This window comes from Lissotriton helveticus, chromosome 7, assembly GCF_964261635.1.
Source record: "Lissotriton helveticus chromosome 7, aLisHel1.1, whole genome shotgun sequence".
Taxonomy (NCBI): domain Eukaryota; kingdom Metazoa; phylum Chordata; class Amphibia; order Caudata; family Salamandridae; genus Lissotriton; species Lissotriton helveticus.
Genome location: NC_136068.1, coordinates 141,569,334 through 141,590,333, shown reverse-complemented (window position 1 = coordinate 141,590,333; position 21,000 = coordinate 141,569,334). Strand labels below are relative to the sequence as shown.

The following is a 21,000-nucleotide window of genomic DNA, read 5'->3' as shown; positions in this document are numbered from 1 at the left end:
GCTGCTGGGACTGCTGGGAGTGGAGCTGTGGGCTGGGAAGAGAAGGGAGCGCTGCTGGAAGTGGAGCTGTGAACTGGGAATAGGGCGGGTGCTGCTGGGAGTGGAACTGTGGACTGGGAAAAGAAGGGAGCGCTGCTGGTAGTGGAGCTGTGAACTGGGAATAGGGCGGGTGCTGCTGGGAGTGGAGCTGTGGACTGGGAATAGGGTTAGGCGCTGCTGGTAGTGGAGCTGTGGAACCGGAGAAGATCGAGTTTCTAGCTGCTGAAACTGGAGCTGAGGGTCAGGGTGAGGTGCTGCTGAGGGTCAGGGTGAGGTGCTGCTGAGGGTCACGGTGGGGTGCTCTTGACCCGGATCCGGACCAGGTTGAGACGATGTTGGGAGAAGGGTGATGTGCTGCTGAGGCTGGAGGTGTGGCTCGGGGGAGGGGAGTGCTGCTATCCAGTTGCTGTGGCTCAGTAGGGTGGCGAGGTGCTGCTGAAACTGGAGCTGTGGTTTGGGGGAGCTGCTGCTAAAATTGGAGAGCTGTGGGTCGGTGCTGAACTGGAGCTGTGACTCCTGATGAGGGCGAGGTGCTGCTAAATCTGGAGCTGTAGCCTGGGGGTCGATGAGGTGCTACCAAATTTAGAGCTGTGGCTAGGTGGTGCTGAAACTGCAGCTGTGGGGTCGGGGCGACGGCAAATGCTTCTGAAGTCGAGCAGTGGGTTAGCAAGCGAATGGGGTGCCGCTGAAAGTTGAGACGATGGCTGGTAAGAGGATGAGATGATGCTGAAATTGGAGCTGTGGCTGTGAAGAGAACAAGGTTCTCCTGAAATTGGAGCTGTGAAGAGACCAAGGTTCTGCTGAAATTGGAGCTGTGGCTGTGAAGAGAGTGAGGTGCTGCTGAAAGAGGAGCTGTGCCTCTGAAGAGGACGAGGAGCTGTGCCTCTGAAGAGGACGAGGAGCTGCTGGGAGCTGTGGCTGTGAAGAGGACGAGGCGCTGCTGAGAGCTGTTGCTGTGAAGAGGACGAGGCGCTGCTGAGAGCTGTGTCCCGGAGCTGTGTCAGTCAGTCAGTGGAGGCGGGGGCTGTGTCTCTGAAGAGGACGAGGCGCTGCTGAGAGCTGTGGCTGTGAAGAGGACGAGGCGCTGCTGAGAGCTGTTGCTGTGAAGAGGACGAGGCGCTGCTGAGAGCTGTGGCAGGCAGTTAGTGGAGGCGGGGAGCTGTGCCTCTGAAGAGGACGAGGCGCTGCTGAGAGCTGTGGCTGTGAAGAGGACGAGGTGCTGCTGAAAGAAGAGCTGTGCCTCTGAAGAGGACGAGGCGCTGCTGAAAGCTGTGTCCCGGAGCTGTGTCAGTCAGTCAGTGGAGGCGGGGGCTGTCCGTCAGTCAGGTGAGCAGTGCGCTCAGTGTCACAGCGGAGCCCGGGGGCTGTGCAGGGGCGGGAGGGGGCACGCCACCGAGGCTGCAGCCCTGTCCGAGCTGTGCCAGTCGAGCCCGGCGGAGAGTCCCAGGCAGGGAGCGAGTGCCGACCCCAGGAGCCTGAGCCGGGCACAGGGCGAGGTAAGCACCGGCCCCTCTCTGCGGAGGACCCGAAATCAAGCAAAGGTGTTACTTTTGGGGGGGGCTGGAGGGGGGGGGGGGGGGGGTTGGCTCAGGGTCTGAACCCTCAGTGAAACAGCTTGCTGGGGGAGGGGGCACTTAGCTGCATGTTTGCGGCTCTCAGGGTCTGAACAACACGCGTTTCTTGTTTGTTGAGGGAGAGACCCCGTGAGACATGCCCAGGAGGTCTCGGGGTCTGAACAATTTAGGGACCTGCTTCTTGGGAGGGTGGGAGGAGGGGAGACTCCCGTAGCGTGTCCGGGGCATTCAGGATCTGAAGCACACGTGTCCCAGCTCGTCGGGGCAGAGACAGCCCGAGGCGCGTGACCTCGGAGTTTAACCCGATGCTCAGAGAAGTAAGTTTCATTCCAGCAGCGTCCTCAGGCTCATAGCCACACACATTTTCGCTCTCCGGGTCCGGCCCTGCGACCCAGGAAGTCGGTTTATATATCCGTACGGTTGGCATTTCGTTCAGGGACACTAACCCACCGGGCACTGTACTTCCTGGGGATTTACCTGCCCATGTAAGTATGACATATAGAGATTATAATATAATATTAAAATAACGTTGCAATCTGAAAAAACATGTTTGCATGCATCCGTTGTAAACTAGGGGGAGGGGGCGGGAGGCGGAGAGTTGAGGCAGGCAGGCATGGGAGGAGAGGAGGAGGGGGGAGGAGAGTAGGGGAGGCACGGCCTAGCGGCCGTGCAGGGGGAGGGGGCGGGAGGCGGAGAGTTGAGGCAGGCAGGCATGGGAGGAGAGGAGGAGGGGGGAGGAGAGTAGGGGAGGCACGGCCTAGCGGCCGTGCAATCAAGTAGTGAGGGGGCGGAGTTGTGGGAAGGCTGAGAGAGAGAGTAGGCGGCTGGGTGCATGTGCACGCGCTTTTAAGCTCAATGCACATGCGCATTGAGCTTAAAAGTCACGGGCACTGCAAGGAATCGCCACGATTCCTTGCAAGTTAGATAAAGTCTGGATGAGCCCCTATAGTCTCGCTTGCTCGATGCGCATGCGCATCGACAGGCGAGACCTAAAAAAGCAATACCGTGTTCATTCAAACAAATCATTAGCAGTTTATGGCTTGTAGGAACGTCTCTCATGCATATCAACAAATAAAGGTAGTAGTTTATGACCTGGACACTCCAAATGGGTAGAGAAAGCAACAGATTAGCAGTCTTTTAATCACAGCTACCATGAAGGCAATCCTAACACTGCTTTAGTCAGATGCTAGTCATTTAGTAGTGCGACCTCACAAATAACCTGTCAGAATGAACTGTAACCAGTACCGCAAGCATGGTGTGAAAAAGTTACAAGAGTCTAACCCTGCAAAAGCTATAAAGAATATCTAGGAAGCCAATAGGCAAGACCGCTCTAAGAACAATAGCAATTCCAACCTAGTTTTAGAGTTTTAACTAAACACTATTGTAGGCCCGGAGAGTCACAGCACGAATTGAAACACTAACCGTATCTTCTTCAGCTCTTTCAAGCCTTCCATTTCTATTACACGCAGGATCTGTTTGGGGGTCATCGGTGCATCAGAGTAATTCTCCAGAACCTGAAGGCACAAACATCACAAAACTTTATACTGCCCACCTCATCTGCCATCACGCTCAGTATCTCCGACACAGTTAAACAACCACAAAAAATATATAAACCATTACCCTCTGTGTTGTCGCCAAGGAGGGGAAGTTTAACGTTGATGTGTGATTTGCTATCAATGAAATTGTTTGTTCCAGAAATTTCAATAAAAATGGATTATCAAAAAAAAAAAACATTACCCTCTAATATGCACACACGATCTTCCTAGGGGTTTCATTTTCAACTGGGTTGTGTGTGACACCACTGTTGAGTAGCTAAAGGAATGAAACATTTCAGCTTTCATGAGAACCATTCTTTCAGAGTTAGTCACTGTCCTCTCCCAATCTTCAACAATTTGTGTTAATACCTTCTGGGAGTGTAAATTGGTAGCTTGAAGGAACCATATAGTTTTGTACTCTTTCAAGTGGAGCTGACCAGATGCACTATCATCCCCACAGCAATAACAGAAACACAACTACTGCAATCATCCCTCTTTCCAAGTTATTCCCAGTTTTTCATTTTTTTCGCCCCCCCCGACTCACCTGCTAGTTAACTTTGAACTCTAATTTTGACAGCACTTTCCAGTTCCTGGTGTATGTGCTTTGATCTCCAAAACATATTGAAATTGGCTTAGAATCAGATTGGCACCTTTACCTTTCATATGAGGCAGAGTAATATAACAGAATCTGTGGCAGGGAAAATTAAATTCCACTTGTGGACTGCAGCACCCATTATGCCAGCCATTACTGTGGCAATGAAAACATGGCTTCAGGCCTACATTGAGTAGCCTAACAGCAGCCGCTTGTACTTTGCTGCACAGACCTCTCCAAAACACCCTTTTAACAGGCAGGAAAATCTAATTTTTTAATATTAAATTACCCTAAGTGTACCTTGCAGCCCACGAGATAAAGAGCATAATATTGAAGAGTGGGTATGTGTGACATTAGAAGTGGCATGTTCCCCTAGTGACTAAGCCCACAACGTCACAACGTCACTGGCACACAGGAAAAGTGAAACTATAGATTATAAACTTTAACCTATAACTTGTGTTCTGTACCAGCTAGACTCCATTCAAAGACGTATTTCTATCCTTAATAATAATCCAATCTAATGGCAGTCATTTTTAATTAAATTTATGAAAATATAACTTTTAGAAAGTTACTTTTACACTGCCTGAAGCCGGTAGAGACTAATTTGAATTGGATCTCCAGCAACAGTCAGGCCTGTGCATTACCCAAACTAGGGGTGCAAGATGTGAAAACTCCTCCCAGAGCAGAAACAATGGTCTGGTAGTGAGAGGTGTTTTCCTCCCCTGGCAAAAAGACCAGCTGAGGAGGGACCAGGAACTTAACTTCAAAGGGGCCTGATCGATCACAGGTAAGTGTAAGGCGACACCTGGAAAGCCCCAGCTTCTGCCCCCTAGTCAAGTAAACACCAAACCCAGTGGGTGACAAGCCAACATCAGAACAGGTTTTCAGTGACCCCGGAGAAGGGGACTGTCCATTACCCAGGCCAGATCTCTGGAGGTGGTGCGGTGGGGTGCCACAAACACTCACTGGACCTGCAGAAGATCTGAAGAGGATTGGACCTGCTGTGACTGTAGAGGAGCTCAGGGCCCAGAGGAACATGCACATTATTGGCCTGTCTGAGGGCGAGGACGCAACAGCCTTTGTGGAGACAGAGGAACAATCTGCACATTATTGTTCTCCCCGAGAGCACAGAGCGTGAGAATGCAACAGCTTTTGTGGAGCTCTGGCTGGAAAGGGAAGAGGCTCTGCAGGGCTTATCCACAATGTACATAGTGGAGTGGAGCACACCAACCGCATGCCAGCCAGGCAGCTGCTACCATGGGGGGCATTGTGGCAGTGAGAAGCTAGGCTTTTGAACTTCTGGGACAGAGATCATATCTTGCTACAGGTCAGAGCATAGTGGACTCCTCATGATGGATCTGTCCCAGATTTCACTCAGGCTGTAGAGTGGTGCAGGGCATCATTCCACAGCGTGAGGAAAACATTGCGCGACATTAGTCTCAAATACGTATTGCTATTCCCGGCAAGGATACACAATGTGGCCATAGAATGCACTAATTTCTTCAAGGACTTCGCTCAAGCCTGAAGTTGCCTAGAGCCAAGCTGTAATAGGGAGGGAACAGTGGGTGCCGGAGAGGGACTATGCCCATGGCCCCTTCTGCTGATCAGGCCGAGGAGGGCCAGAGAGCTCCCCAGCTTTTGCAAGCTGCCATGGTCTCTCCAGTGTAGGGTCTGATGTCACAATACCAGATTCAGTCACCGAGCTGTTCCCCGGGGAGACCTGCACGTGACTTCCTAAATGGCAGAAGATTTGCTCTGAATGACTGTTGGGGACCTCTAGTCGGGTGGTTTGCACTGACATTTCCGAGCTCTTGCCTCCTAATATAATGCATGTATATCAATGATGGTAAGAAAAATGCATGGTTTGTATCTTCTAGTCGCACATCCCCTGGGAATATTTCTCCAGAGTGCTGGAGCTTCCTACTTGCCAATTCTGCGCCAGGCTGGCCAGCTGATGTTGATACTTGGGAGTGATTGGGCAGGCTATGAACCCTCCCACCCTCGCCTCTTACTCTACCGTCCCAGCAATTGCCATATAGCCGTTAATGTTTGCAAAAATCCTTTCAATTATATTTCATTTAGTGGGATGTCCCATTAGCCGCTGTCCTTTGTGGTTACGGGTAATATTTTGTTGCTCTTGCGAGAACCTACACACTTGGCATGGAACGTTAGGACTATGGGGTCAGCAAATAAATGCTACAGGATCCACATACAACTGAAAGACAGACACCTGTATAGTTGATCTCCAATAAACTCATCTTGACCGTTACGAGGATGAACACCCTCGCCATAGATGCAGGCAGGTCGGTTTAAATCTCGCACTCGTCAGCCTCTAGAGCACTGGTCTTCAAACTTTTTTATGTCGCGCCTCCCCCAGTGGGGGGGGGGGGGGAGAAAAAAAAAAAAAAGGTCAACGGCCCCCTTTAACTTTTCACAATTATTCTATTAAACTAACAATGTTTAAATATGTATAGGCTTATTTATACATTGCATTTGTAAAATGGTAACAGAACGTAACTACAATCACATACATGACTGCCAAACATACCATTCTGGTCAGGCAGGCCTTTCTAATGAGTAAAATTAACCACAGAGTGAATATTAGAAATGGGGGTTTGGAAGAATATTTGGAGTCCCTTTCCTTTTGACACCTTCTCCCAGTCAGGATATAAAGGGCAAATGATGACCCATTAAAAAGTGGCTTATTTAAGCTAAAACAAATTCTGCTGAAACAAAGGAAAACTAGCATAATGCTTCTTCAGGCCAGGGCCCGCCCCCCAGTGTGAAGACCCCTGCTCTAGAGGGAGGGAAATTTAGATTTGCACGGGCATTCCCATTATGAGCGAGGAATCCTTGGTAGACCCGGAGGGTAGGTATGCTCTGCTGAAGGGATGCTTAGATTCGTACTAGGGTCAATATATGCACCACATTTTGGCCCACTGCGTTCTTAGACCCCTTCACTGCAAAACTGGGCCACTACCCTATGGTTACAGGGGGAGGGACTAACTGCCTATTGCATATCGTGCTGGATTGGTCTCTCCCACAGGTTACCGGGCATGACGGCGATACGTAATGCCAAAGTTCTGGCTATATTATTGGCCCGTAGCCTACTTGTGGGGGATAAGGAACCCCCAGTGACAGGAAATACTAATTTTTCTGCCTTCCTCATGGCCTACATGACAGACTAGATCGTGTAGCAATCTGCGTTCTGAGCTCTACTCCTCTCTGGGCCACCAGGAACAATCTGCACATTATTGGCCTTCCTGAGCGCACGGAAGGTGAGGACGCAACAGCCGTTGTGGAGACCTAGCTGCAGAGGGAGGAGGATTTGCAGGGCTTGACCAGAATGTACGAGGTGAAGAGCACCCGCCGTATGTCTGCCAGGAAGCCACCACCATGGATGCCTTTGCAGCAGATAGCGGCTAGGCTCTTGAACTTCCGGGCCAGATCATATTTTGCAAAAAGCCATAGCTAAAGGCCAGATCACAGTGGACTCTTCGTGTATTGATCTTTACCAATTTTCCTCAGGCTGTCTTGTGGCGCTAGACATCGTTCCTTAGCGTGAAGGAAACAGACTGGACATGCTCCCTCTTTTGCGCAATTGGCTGACCATCTGTATGGCTAAAGGACACAACTATCAGTTCTTTGGGGAAATACTCAACTGAACCGGGGCAACTGGACTACAGCCAGAGATACTCTAAAAACCCTCCCCTGTGGTCCTCAGGGCCTTAGAAATGTGGCGCCAATAGAAAGTTTTTGAACCTTTGAAGAGAAGAGAAAAAAAAACTTTTCCTCCAGAGATTCTGAGGTGCCTGTGGGAAAAACCATATGTGACCAGCAGCTCCACACCCCCTGACCAAATAAAGGCTCCCGGCACCTCTGAAAACCCAACCGAGTCTCATTCTGTGTTGGAACATAAAAACTTTTTTTAACTTTCTGACTTCCAGACTTTCAAAGGTAAGAATCCACTAGTATCAAACCAGGGCTTCAATGCAGTCGGCCTCGAATCGCCCTACATCAAGGTCTACCATATCCATTGATCATCACTGGAATGGTGTGCGGTTTGGCACTATTATCTATAATCAAATATCTCCAGTTCCCCAAATTGGATTTTTGTAGTCTTGGCCTTGCTTTACTCATAAAAAGTTTCCACCTTATTTTTAAATTGGTTGTGGAGTTTCATGAGGGGCTTTCTCTTCTGTGTATGCACAGCTTAAATACTTCACACATTTCTTGTGATTTAAGCCTCACTGCTTCATGTCACGTTAAAATAAACCTTAAGCAGTACAGTATTTAATTTGTGCGACATCTTGCAGTCGAATAATAATAACCTACTTTCCTACCCTTCCCCAGCATACACCATAAGGATCCAACAACGTTAGAAATACTTCAAAGAGGATGGTGCATAGACCTTATTTGATAACACAGTGGAGGTCCAAATGTCATTATTAGTCTGGAGTGGCCTGCTTGCACCTATAGCAGTTTCTATGTACCAGTGTCCTCCTCTAGGTTACTGCCTAGGGAGATTTCTATTACTGTAAGGACAAATGATTATACAAATTTGTGGGGAGTTTCTGGGGGTTGGAGGGCGGGGGGGGGGGGGGGGGGGGGCTACGGTTTTCAAAACAATGTTAGCTTCTTATGCAAACGGCAATATAGTTTTATGACCTCTTAAGCTTCTAAGCTAATTGGCTTGAAGATCATTCATATCGGAGACAATGTGCATTTTTTATTAACCAGTAGCAGAGATCGTACTATACTGGTCATTCTGAAGCACAATCCTGATTGTATGTACATCTATGTAATTAAAACAACTTGTATGAAAAGGTGTGTGAGATTGATATTTGAACATGTTAATAAAAATGTATAAAAAAATATATATTATGGCTTTGTTGTATGCTTAGACACAGATTACGCTCTTGAATAAAAAGATTCAGAAACAAGACCCAGCTCACAGAAGCCTCCTGGAGAACAGATAAAAGAGCTGAGCTAGCCAAGTGCCACAAGAAAGTTACAGCTCTTCTGTGCAGAAAACAAACCCACCAGCCAGACATTTGCACATATTTCTTCATTTTAGATACCATCCTTACCCACAATTCCCATATTTTAAATCAAAACATAACGACATCTAAAAGTGATCTAAGAACTACATGACAGATCTAGTTTGGTACTCCCTACATAAGCACTGAAAGGTTTGGATGCTAACCCTTTGTTTAACACAGTTTCATTCAACATGGGCAATCGGAATGTTGCAAGAGCCACTTGCCCTGATAGAATGTGGATAAAAATTTATTTTCAGGAATGTTACACTTCCTTATATTCATAACTGCCGGTGCTCGCTGGAATTGCAGAACGATGCAAGGATCAATGTTTAGGACCATGGGAATACAATGTGATATATAAGTGCAATGCACCGTTTGTTTTTCGTTTTCCTTGTGGGAAAATGTACACAAAAATGTATATTCTATAAAAAAAAAAATTATTCACTGGCCTATCCAACTATGTTGTTGCTTTGCCACTTTACACTCCCTGTAACCCTGACCGCAAAAAATATATGTGGTAGAACATGCAATAATTACACCGTGGCAACATGGCTCATTGCCCTCGCTTATGTACGGCACCAGGAACTTCATGGCTTTTTTTTTTAGAAATACCATTGCCCCCAAAAAAATGTCAATCCACCCACCCATTGAGTGAGCTGTGCAAGTACATTTTGAGTAAAGACTAGGCTGGTCGGGAGCCAAGATGGCGCCCGAGATGGCTGCGTAATCGCTCGGCTCTGTGAGCCTCCTCACCCCGCACATACATCCTGGCACTTCTCCTGAGCTACAACGGAATCTACATGTAGGCGAAGAGTCGCTTTCACTTACCGCTTGCTCCTGAGGCTTCTGCTTGCTGCGGACCCGTTGGAGTGTCCCGGACTGTTTTGAGGCCTCCGCGGAGCTGGGACCGGGGTCTCGAGTGCGGAGAGTGGCCGGCCGCGACTGCAACAACAGCGGCCTCTGGTGGTGGCGAGGTCTCGGCCGGAGGAAACTAAAGACCTGCTTGCCGATGGAGACAGTGCCAACCCTGCCCGACTGGCAGAGAGCCGTGTAGGGAGTGTGGTGCAGCTGGGTCGAGGGAGGCGCATGATTCTTAGCCCCCCATTCCGGTGTTGTAACCGGGCCCATTGCCGACTTTGCCCGGAGTCAGCGTGCTGCCCCCAGGGTGCGGCGGAGTTGTTAGCCTTTTGGTGACTCTCCGCTGAGAAGCCTGCCCTGGCCTGTGAGATTCCCATTGTGAACCCTATTCCTCCTTGATGTGAGACCCGGTCCCGTGGTGAGGTGGAGAGGGACGAGGCCGGAGCAGCTAAGATGGCGGAGAGCACCCTCGTCCGTATACCTCACCCGGGCAGAGAAGCCGATATGCGAGAGAGTCCTGGGGTCTGGAGACATGAGAGAGCCCACGCCCAGTGATGTTTTGGCTGCGTTAACAACTCTGCATGAAACCCTGATCCGGGACGCCCGGGATCTGGGAAGGAGGATGGCCGCCATTGTTGTCCCACCGATCCACATGGGTAGGGATGAATCACAGGGAAGCGCCGAGGTGCCCGCCTTTGCGTCAGTGATGAACGTTCCAGCTGTGCCTACTTTTATGGAGTTGCTGATGGACCCGGTCCGTGACATCGCTTTGGATTGCTCCGTTGTGTTTGGGATTCGCTCGTCGGGGTCTTTACCTGTACGGCGGCGGGAGAAACAACATCGATCCACAGTTTGGGTTGACCCGGCGGCACTTCACCAATTGTCGGACTGTGTGTCTTTCTCCTCCTGGCTGGTGAGACTGTGTTCTGCCTGGGGGATGTTGCCGGCCTCGGTGCTGCCACATACGGAGTTCCGCCATGCGTACTTGACTGGGCTTTGGGGGCTAAGGTCTCATGGAGTATTGGCGCTTCTCGGACCGCCCGGTTCGGTTGGACCCGCCACACTGTACTGTATGCCGATTGATGAATGGTCATATGTGGATACTATTGATAGAGAGGGCCAGGGATGATATAGTTTATGACATGATGGCACACAGTGTTGGCTGATGGTGTTTTGGAGGGACACTCCACGGGGATGTTACCGATTGACTTTAGGATTCTTGTTTACTGTGGCTCTTCTGACCTGCTTCGGATGTATAGTGTGCGCGATAGGTGGGGGAGGGGCCGGGGGGTCTGCTCGATGGCCCTTCTCCTTATTTTTTCCTTTCCTTTTCTCCTCTTTCTTCTATATTTCGGGTCTCTTTTAGGGCGATAGGCACGCTGCTGGGGGGGGGGGTAGGCCGTAGCCTTCTGCAGGGGTGCAGGGTGGGGGGTAGGGGGAAGGGGGTTGTTTATTTGTCCTTTCTTTGTCTCTATGGCCCTTTTGCCTTTTCTTTTTCTAGGTGTTGTCGTCTTCATGTTTCCTACAACCGGTTTTGTTTTTCAGGGCTGGGGTGCTGCTTCGACATGATATGTATGTGTTGTTTACATTTATCCTGACTCGTATGTTTTGCCCCGTGTTCTTACGTGTATTCGCCCTTATTGCGGGATTCTGTTTCATGTTGCTATTGTAGGATCATGTGTGACCGTCTGGCACTTCTTTTGATATTTTTTTTTTCCCCTTCATTGTAAAATTGACCTTATTTCCTGTTTACTACGCTGTACGTTTAAATACGAGTCATATCCTGGATACTTACTTGCCCCGGCTTATGGACCGCCGTTTCTTTTATATACTTTGTTTACCTTGCGAATTGATTAGCGGCCGGCCGGAATGGTTGTAGGCCCATCCTTGTAGTTACGTGAAGTGATAATAAAGGTCTTCAAAAAAAAAAAAAAGACTAGGCTGGTCAAGGAACAGAGAGATCATGACTTGGCGAAAAGATGTGCCCATTGATTCAAATGGACAGAAGGATTAGGGCAATTTAGCTAGCAAGACTCAATAGAGAATGGCCTGGCACAAAGAATACTGTGGCTTCTTGGATAAGAATACTTAAGGAGTGGAGGCTATACTCACTCTTCTACTTACTACCACAAAAACAACCACCCAAATTAAAATAACTTGCTACACACTTAATAACCCAAATGATTTCCATCACACAACAAAACATTACCACTGCATTAGTTACATCCAGACACGCACTCTTTTCTGTCCCGCTTGAATCGGCGGAGCTACTCGTTTTCAACAAGATTGCTCTCTCTAGTACACACTAGAAGCTCTGGGAACATACTCAGATATCTTGAATAGGACATTGGTTATTTGAATAGTGTGTCTTTCGATAAGATTTATATCAAGATTTGTTATTTTGTGCCATATTTGACAAAATTAATTCTTTTGAATATCGTAGTGCTTTGCAGTGGTTCAATACACTTCATGCAATTGTCTAACACAACTGAAAAAGTCCATTTGGGTGCATCAAATGATTGCTACTGATATCATTAAAGGCCATGTGGAGCCATTTCTACGTGCCAACGAGTGACTCCACTCAATCTGGTCAGGGCAGAGCACGACTTAACATTTACGAGGGCCCAGACACTCCAAGCTACCACCACGCCTCCATTAATCAGGTTTCTAAGAACGTTCTGGCATACGGGCTACAAACCGATTTGACAAAACGTGGGATTAACTGCTATTCAGCACTCACTGTTTTAGTCATCTAGGTTGTGTTTTTTTTTTAGGGCTGACAGTTTTGAAGATCCTGTAATTCTATCAGGTTCAATTTAACTCCCCTACCAAGTACAGTTAAGAATTCTAGCATGAGATCTAAACCAACATAGTGTCAAATTTATAACAAAGCATCAATATATTTAACGGCTTAAATAAATATTGTCAAAAAGAGGACACTTCTATTGACTGACTCTTACTACAATATCCAAGTTGAAGAGTTTTCTTCTTACTACTCGAGTGTATCAATTATGAGGCCAGTGTACTGAGAGCCTAGAGCACGTGTTGATGCACTGAAATAAGTTGCCAAACTTTCTAAGTAAGAAAAACAAGATGGACGGAGTGCTGAACTTTTTCAATTATTAATCCCCAGTCAAGAGATCTGGGTTGAATCCACTGTTCTTTGCCACTCCAGTTTTGTGATGTAGCAAACTTTCAAAGTACTCATTTAACAATATTTTTAGGTCTCGCACCTGGCGGCGCAGCTCGAAATACTGTCACCAGCGAGACCGATCGTCATCGACTAGGCTTTCAAGGGCTCTCAAGGGAGACAGGAGATGGGCAGGCTGCAGGCCGGACTGGATATGTGGACGCGCGCGTGGACACTCGCTAGCATCCACTATGAGCCGTTCATTAACATTAACTTTCACCGTAATTGTTAAAACATGTACAGCTGGCGCTCCTCCCTGCAAACCGCACGCAATTTTACATTGGTTAAAAAGTAATCACAGGCTGGTGAGGTGCTTTGCTTCACTGCACTTTGTGATAGCAGCGTGGCATTCACAGGCACGGCAGTGCCGCCACTCACCTGTCTTGGTCGCCTCGGGCGGGCAGGCAGGCAGGCTCCTCGGGCATGCAGGGGCTGCTTTTTTGTTGCTTTGGCGGCCCCCTCCCACAGCCTCGCCAGCTGTGCAGCACTCCTCAAGCACAGCGGGCGAAGACCACAGGCGCCCCCACTGGGCACGCTCACGGCGTCTCGCTCCTGCCCTCCCGCGTCTCTTCCGTCTTGTTTTATTCTAGTATGGAGGCTGTTCTGCGCTCCATGCTGACTTGTGCCCCAGTCCCGCCCCTTGGGTTACATGTGCTTCAGGACCCGCAATCCTGCTTACAAGCAGCACTGTGGGCTACGATCAGTGTTTGTGTGTCCCAATCTGGTTTCTTGGTTTACGAGCGCTGGAGGACCCGCACGCCTGACTACTAGCTCTGGAGTGTGCCCCGATCCGGCCTCCCTGTGGGTCTGACAAATGAGACGCGCTAGTTGTGCACTCTCGTAGAGCAGCGCAAGCCAGACTGTGCCTCAACCCCAGCCCGAAAAGCTTCACTGCGATGTCCACGCCACCCTCAGCTAGTCTGGGGGCGTGGCTTCGGCACGGAGCGGAAGCCCTGCCTGTTAATCCCATCCAACAAAGACCCCCTGCATGCTGCGGAACCCCTCCTGGGACGAAGCCCACTGTAAGAGGCACATATCGGTGTGATCTGAGTCACCGTGCCTGCCCGGGAAGCTATCTTGCAGAGCTGATATTCCCCTCGCAGGCCGGGCAAGAAAATGGCTCCGACCTGGTGATTGCTGCCTGGTTCTAACCGGCTGCTGTGCCGGGATCGGACTACGGTGGAGGATTTGTTGCAGGGACCCATTGGCAACAGGACTAAGCGTGATACAAGGCGGACCGGCGCTGTCTGAGCACGACCACGCGAAGGGGTGGCGGGGACTGCTGAGTCCGACCGCACCTGAGAGGCCCAAGCCGACGCTGGAGTGTCGAGCTCCCCCTGTGGTGAACAGCTCGGTGCTGTACGGAGAGGTGTTTGGGGCCGGGACGAGGCCTGCTTGTGGATCTGGGACCGGCACTCTGAGCAACCCGGCGGAGGAGACATCGGATCGGCTATGATGGCTTTGGTGGACGGCGATGGGGGCGATGTAGCACGGTGAATGTGGCGCTGGTGCGGGCTGGGCCTGGGTTGACTGGGCGTCGCGGCCCTCTGGGTGCTGCTACTGAATATGTGGTGGTACCTGGGGATGCTCGGGCTGTCGTGTCGCGCAGGTTCGCGGCGGCGCTCCCTGTGTGCCCTGGGAAAGTGCTAGCTGCCACTCGGTGGTTGAGGGGCGCTACCTAGGGAGCTCCTGAGCTTCAGCTGGCAGGGCCGGGGCTTCACAGAGGGCCTTCTGGCTGCGTGGGAGGCGGATGCGGCGCTGCCCTGGAGGCATAGAGAGACCGCCTGTGCTTGGTAGCCTGTCGGAGAACCAGCTAAGGACCTTAGATTGCCAGAGTGGCCCAACCAGACTTCTGACGAGGAATCAGCAGAGTGGTGTTGCAGGCTAGTGACGCAGCTCTGGGCAATATTTGTGATCTGCTCATGGTCGTGGGACGCTGGTTACCCTTAATGAACACTAGTGGCTCGTGTGCGCTCTTGTGCAGTGGGGCTGTCCTTCTGAAATATAATATCTGTGCGGGACTGTGCTGAAGCGTTACCGTGCTACCACAGGGGTAGAGACTATCGGAATAGAGAGTCGGTGGAACTGTGGCATTGGGTGGATTGAGTCATCCAGAGACTCATCTTCAGTATGGGCAAATCAGACCCCAAGCAGGCCAAATTACAATTTGACAACAAGCGCAGTACTCGTGGCACGGACGGGATGGGTGACCACGCGGAGTGCCTCGGGGCTGGCGGAGAGTGCAGGAGATGACACCAGGACCATATTGCTGGAACTGCGGGCTGGCATGAAAACGATAGACAGCAAAATTGATGCGCTGGCGACTGGGCTAGACATGGTAAAGAAGAAAGTTGATAAGCACGAAAATAGACTGGATGTTCTAGAAAATCGAATGTCTGACACACACGATGCGCAGGCTGAATCGCGAACGCAGATCTTACAAATGGAAAAGGTATTGGAAGTAATACGTGCGAAGGATGAAGATTTAGAAGCGCGATCGAGGAAAACAACCTACGAATTATTGGTCTATCGGAATCTGCTCCTATTTAAAAAATGGAGACTTTCATAGATGGCTTGTTGCGAGAGTTCTTCGGACCTGTACTCTCCACAGTGATTGTAGAGCATGTGCACCGCTCGCTGGGACCCAGACCTAAACCTGGTGCACCGCCTCGCCCGATTATCGCACGTCTTCTGAACTACGCTGACAGGGCCGCTGTGCTGAGAGAGGCTAGAGCCAAAGACCCAGTTATTTATAAAGGAGACACACGGTCTTTCTTCCCGGATTACACCCCGGTGGTCCAGGTGGCAAGAAGAGAATTTGTGCCAGTGAAAAAAATGTTGAGGGCCGCCTCGGTACCCTACGCCATGCTATACCCGGCCAAATTGAAAATCACTCGTGAGGAACAGGCAAATTTTTTCACAGATGCGAAGTCGGCATTGAAGTTTACTAAACACATTTGCAAGGTAAGACCGTGGCAGAATGCACTGGAGGACACGGCTGGGGCGTCTGGATTGGATGAAACGGACTATAGACTGCGGCTACTGCGGGTGGGAGGGTTCAGGTTCTCCCTGGTTCGTTCGGGATTGAGCACACATGAGGGATGATTCATTGTCGGGACAGAACGGGGGGCGGGTGGCAGGGGCACACTAGCACTGAACACGCGGTGTCCTGGGGAGTCACCATTCAGTTTTGACCAGAGCATGTCTCCCTGGGGTACGCAGGGGGTACAAACAGTGATACTAAGGCAACCGCATCCCGGTGCGTGCAATCGTCGCCAAACCTCTTCCCCTAGCGGGTGTTCCCCAAATGTTACATCGGGTAGTTCATGGGGATGTTCAGAGGGTGGGGGGTAGGGCTTGGTCTCGACCTAATTGGGAGGTTGGAGTGGGAGGCGGTGGGGGGGTGGACAAGGGGGGTTACCTGTTTTTTGTTCTTTTATGTTACACATCCATCATGGTACATGCCTATGCACTCAATGCGACTAATTGGGCGAGAATGTTGCAATATGCCGTGAACTGCAGCCCTCTGAGAGATTACGATGCGACTCAGATAGAGGATTGCTATGAATGATGGGAGATAGGTGCAGGATATTGACCTGGAATGTCCATGGCCTCAACTCACCAAAAAAAGTGCGGCAGGTGATGGTATATCTGAAGCGTCATAAGATACATAGTGCCTTATTGCAGGAAACGCACTTGACTAAATATACTGAATGTGGCATTGCTGGTAGATGGGCAGGCTTTAAACTAACTTCGTCATATTCATCCTATGCGAGAGGGGATATGATTTTGGTCAAAAGAGGGGTGGAGTTTCGGCCGATACATATGTTTGTGGATGAGGAAGGCAGATGTGCGATGGTGCATGGCAGGATGAGTGGCAAATTGATTAATATAATTAACATGTACGGACCGATCATGGATGACCCGAATTGTTTTTCCCGCATGTGTGGAATATTGAGAGAATGGCCAGAGCCTCCTGTTTTAGGGGGGAGGGGGAGATTTGAACACTTACTTTGTTATGAATGTATCTAGGACCCTATTTAAATATTCCAGATTCATGCCCTTATGTGGTTATAACAAAACATATCCTTATAAAGGCATAAGAATCATATTCATATTTAGTCATAGCCAATGCAGTCCAAATACAGCAAGGCTACTCCCATAGACTCCTAGAAAGTACAACGCGTTCTTTAAACAAACCAAGCCTCCAGCAGCCCGGGAAATCCCCCTGCTTTTGTTTTGATTTGAACAAGAACTCCTGGAGTCCAGAAAGAACTGTAAGTTCTTAGTGACGTCTTATGTCCAACCTTACGTCAAACTCGGCACCTTCCAGGTATAAATATACCAACGTTGCCTTAAGCAAACACACGGTGGTTCGGAGCAGAGCGGCTATCTACTTGCCCGAAGCCCAGCTGATGCGAGAGCCGAAGGAAGCCGACCCTTCCATTTGACGCACTGAGAGAGACGCTGTCTTTTCTCTTGCCGAGAAATCCAGCTCCAGTGTTTCCAGTCACCCTTGCGGGTTGCTGGGAAATCGAGTCCTGAGAAAGAGATACAAGACGTCCTTCATTCTATAACCAAGGTACGGAGCTGATTAAATCCTTAAGAGAATTCTTGATTCAGATTCTTGGCAAAAACTAACTCAACTTAAACTGCAGCTCACTTACTCCTTCCCACGTACTAGGCTTAGGTACACTGGGGTAGGCGTATCTTAGAAGCACCAGTTGAGTATGTTTAGTCAATGATTTTATGTATGTATATATTTTATCCGTTTTAAATATCATATGGCTCAGAAACCATATAAATGCTTTCACAGTATTATTTCATAACACTCCTTTTACTGTACGCACTTTACTTTATAACAAGTATTGCAATTTTGGCAATTCAATGCTCTTGCACGAGAAAGAGGACTGCTCAATAAATAACAACTTTTAGTGAAAACGCCCGTCTCTCTATTTCTCTGCACTCTGGTGAAACTAAGCATGCACGATTGACTGAGTGAAATGGCGGTCTATTGTTTTCACACGACTCTGGAGATATACTCCTTATTCTGGAGGGAGCAAAGTGGTCATGTTTATGCGGTTGTCAGAAACTAATCCCTTCTTGTCTAATCAGGAAAGTTAACTCCTTCCTGTTAATTCGAGAAAGTTTCTAGTGACCTCTGAGCTAGCTGGCATACCTAATTAAGTCTAACTTATTCAGTAGAGACCTAGGTGACCTCAGTCCTACGTCTAAACTATTGTTTGTGTTATTCCAATGCACAGAGCCTATTGGGAATATAGGAACTACACTACAACTTGAACACTGAGCTGGATAAACCCAGTCCCATTTCTCATCGCACCCCTAAGGTTGCTAGGAGCATTGCTAGTGCCATGGAGGAATTTGGTTTGTGTGATGTTTGGCGAGTGCGGAACCCTCAGGTGAGGGAAGGCACACACGCGACACCTTCACATGGGAGTTGGTCACGCTTAGACTACTGGCTGATTGGGGCAGAGATTATGGACTGGGTGGAATCAGTAACGAATCTTGCTAGAACACTGTCAGATCACAGCCCTGTGCAATTGGATGTGGTGATCCCGGCGACTATACATCGCCCATTTACATGGAGATTGAGGTCCGAGGCTCTGCTTGACCAGACATATGATACCGCGGTGCAGGAGGCCATATAACAATATTTCACGCTTAACAAGGGCACGGTCGACGAGGCTTCGACACTCTGGGAGGCCTTCAAGGTCACGATCCGAGGGGTGTGTATTAGTACTTCGGCAGGTATATTGAGGGATTTAAGGACAACTGCAAAAAACTGAAGATATGCTACAGGAGCAGGAACGCTGAGGCACCAGAGCTGGGCAAATTAGCTCGCATACAGGAATTGCTTAAGGACTATGATGAGCTAGCTGACACAGAGACAAAATATCTGTCGCGTAGACACACGGCCTGGCGCTATGGGGAAGGAGGGCAACCAGGGCGTACACTGGCGTTTAAAATTAAGGAGCGCCTTGAGCAGACGCACATTGATAGAATAGAGGATGAACGTGGTAGGGATCATCACCCAGTCAATATTACGGAGCAGTTCCGTGACTTACTCTGATTTATATACATCTCGGGGAGCTGCCTCGGAGGCTGAGTTCGAGTCATATCTGGAGGACGTGGCGTGTGCCTGGCTCTCGGACGTGCATAGGGAGTATTTGTGTGTGCCTATAGACGAGCAGGATGTTAAAACAGCAATCTCAGCGTTATCGAAGGGTAAGGCATCTGGTCCCGACGGTCTCACAGTAGAGTTTTATAAGAAATATTCCGATCTTCTCGCGCCTCATCTTTTGGAGATGTATGCGGAAGTGCATGACTCAGGGAAATTACCGCCGTCCCTTAGGCAGGCATTGATAATCATGTTGCTTAAAAAAGACAAGCCCCCGGACAAGTGTGACTCTTATAGCCCGCTATCCTTGATCTTTTATGGACGCCAAAATACTGGCTAAGATTTTGGATATCAGACTACAATCCCTGATGCAGTGTCTGGCTCTGCCCGATCAATCAGGTTTTATACCCGAGAGATCCACTTCGTACAATCTCCGAACAGTTTTCTCCATGTTCTCGAACCAACTCGGTCAGCAGCGGCGGCAGTATTGTTAGATGCTGCTAAAGCGTTTGACTCGGTGGAATGGCAGTATATGTATTATGTTTTGCGTCGCATGGGGTTCTCACCTTTGTTCCTGCAGTGGATAGCCGTGCTCTACACAGAACCGACAGCGAGATTACGAGTTGGGGGACTGCCCTCCGAACCATTATCCATAGAGGGGGGCACGCGTCAGGTGTGTCCCCCTTCACCGTTACTGTTTGCAATTGTATTGGAACCCTTGGCTTGTGTCATTCGTCAGCGGCACAGGGAGACCGCACTCAATGTCAATTATCGACCAGTCGCCATTTCGCTTTATGCAGATGACATGGTCCTTTTTGGTGCGCGAACCCTCCAGATATCTGGCACAACTACTCCGGGAGTACGTTCGAATCGGTCGCCTATCAGGCCTTTCTATTAATTGGGATAAGTATCTTATTATTCCGCTGACGACGTCCACTACGCAACCAGATTTGGAGTTCCCACTAGAGTGGTCGACAGATCCAGTGAAGTACCTAGGAGTTTGGGTCCATCGAGATCCGAATACAGTAATTTGGGAAAACTCCGGGAGGGCATACACGAAATTAGAGAGCCAGGTGGATGAATGGATTTCACTGCCGTTATCATTGACAGACCGTATTGCGCTTATCAAGATGGTGGTACTACTGCGATTCCTGCATCTTTTTCTTAACATCCCAGTGGTACTAACAATGGGATTCTTTAAGAATCTTCGCAGACAATTGCTCCGATTGGTGTGGGGAGGCAAGAGTGCTTGAGTGAAATGATCGATCCTCACTAGGGGGTATGAGAAGGGCGGGTTCGGGGCACCGGACTTTTATGCATATTATTTGAGCACCCAGGCCCAATATGTGTTCTTTTGGCACAGGCCGCATGCGTACACTCCTCATGTTGCGGTGGAGGAGGGGGATACAGCCCCGGTTCCGCTACACAGGGTAATCATCCATCGAACGCGCGGCACTCCGAGAACAGAAATAAATTCAGTAGATGCCACTATTGCCACCTGGCAGAAGATAGGGCATCTGGCACGGAAGTTGCCGCTGTACGCGCCAAATATGTTCCTGGAGCATCATGCTGACATGCCTGTAACACATTAAGCACCATCCATGCGGGTACTACATGAAGCAGGCTTTCGGCGCATGCTTGATATCTATCCAGATGGCTCGTTTATTACACAGGCCGACTTACAGTATGTCAGTAACCAATCCTTGCTATTCAGGTTTGCAATTCACCGCCTAAGACAGGCGACCAGGATGCACTACACCACTTATCCATATGAGCCCCCCACGCTGTTGTCTCTGAAGTTTGCACTCACTACCCCCACTAACAAACAGCTAATTTCCAAGCTTTACAAGATGATTAAAGATGAAAGTGTGGGCGATTCAGACAGGAGCTGGGAGAGATGGAATGGGTGTCTGCCTGATCCGATCTCGGAAGCGGATTGGAAATATATATATATAAATATATATATATATATATATATATGGATTAACGGGGACTCTCAGCATGAATGGGAACTTACGAATTATACATTTT

General features: G+C 49.2%; 1 protein-coding gene across 3 annotated transcripts in view; it reads right to left on the bottom strand.

Moving 5' to 3' along the window:
* ASXL1 (ASXL transcriptional regulator 1) overlaps positions 1-21,000 on the bottom strand; it is a 146,738-nt gene that overhangs the window by 95,950 nt on the left and 29,788 nt on the right. For 2 of the 3 annotated variants that reach the window (XM_078651783.1, XM_078651782.1), the window contains exon 2: positions 3,032-3,127. Coding sequence is in view for 1 of the 3 variants with exons in the window: in XM_078651784.1 (XP_078507910.1) it covers positions 3,036-3,127 (92 nt within the window). In the remaining 2 variants the exon portion in view is untranslated. The remainder of the gene's footprint in view (positions 1-3,031; positions 3,128-21,000) is intronic. The other variant, XM_078651784.1, reaches the window with a different exon arrangement.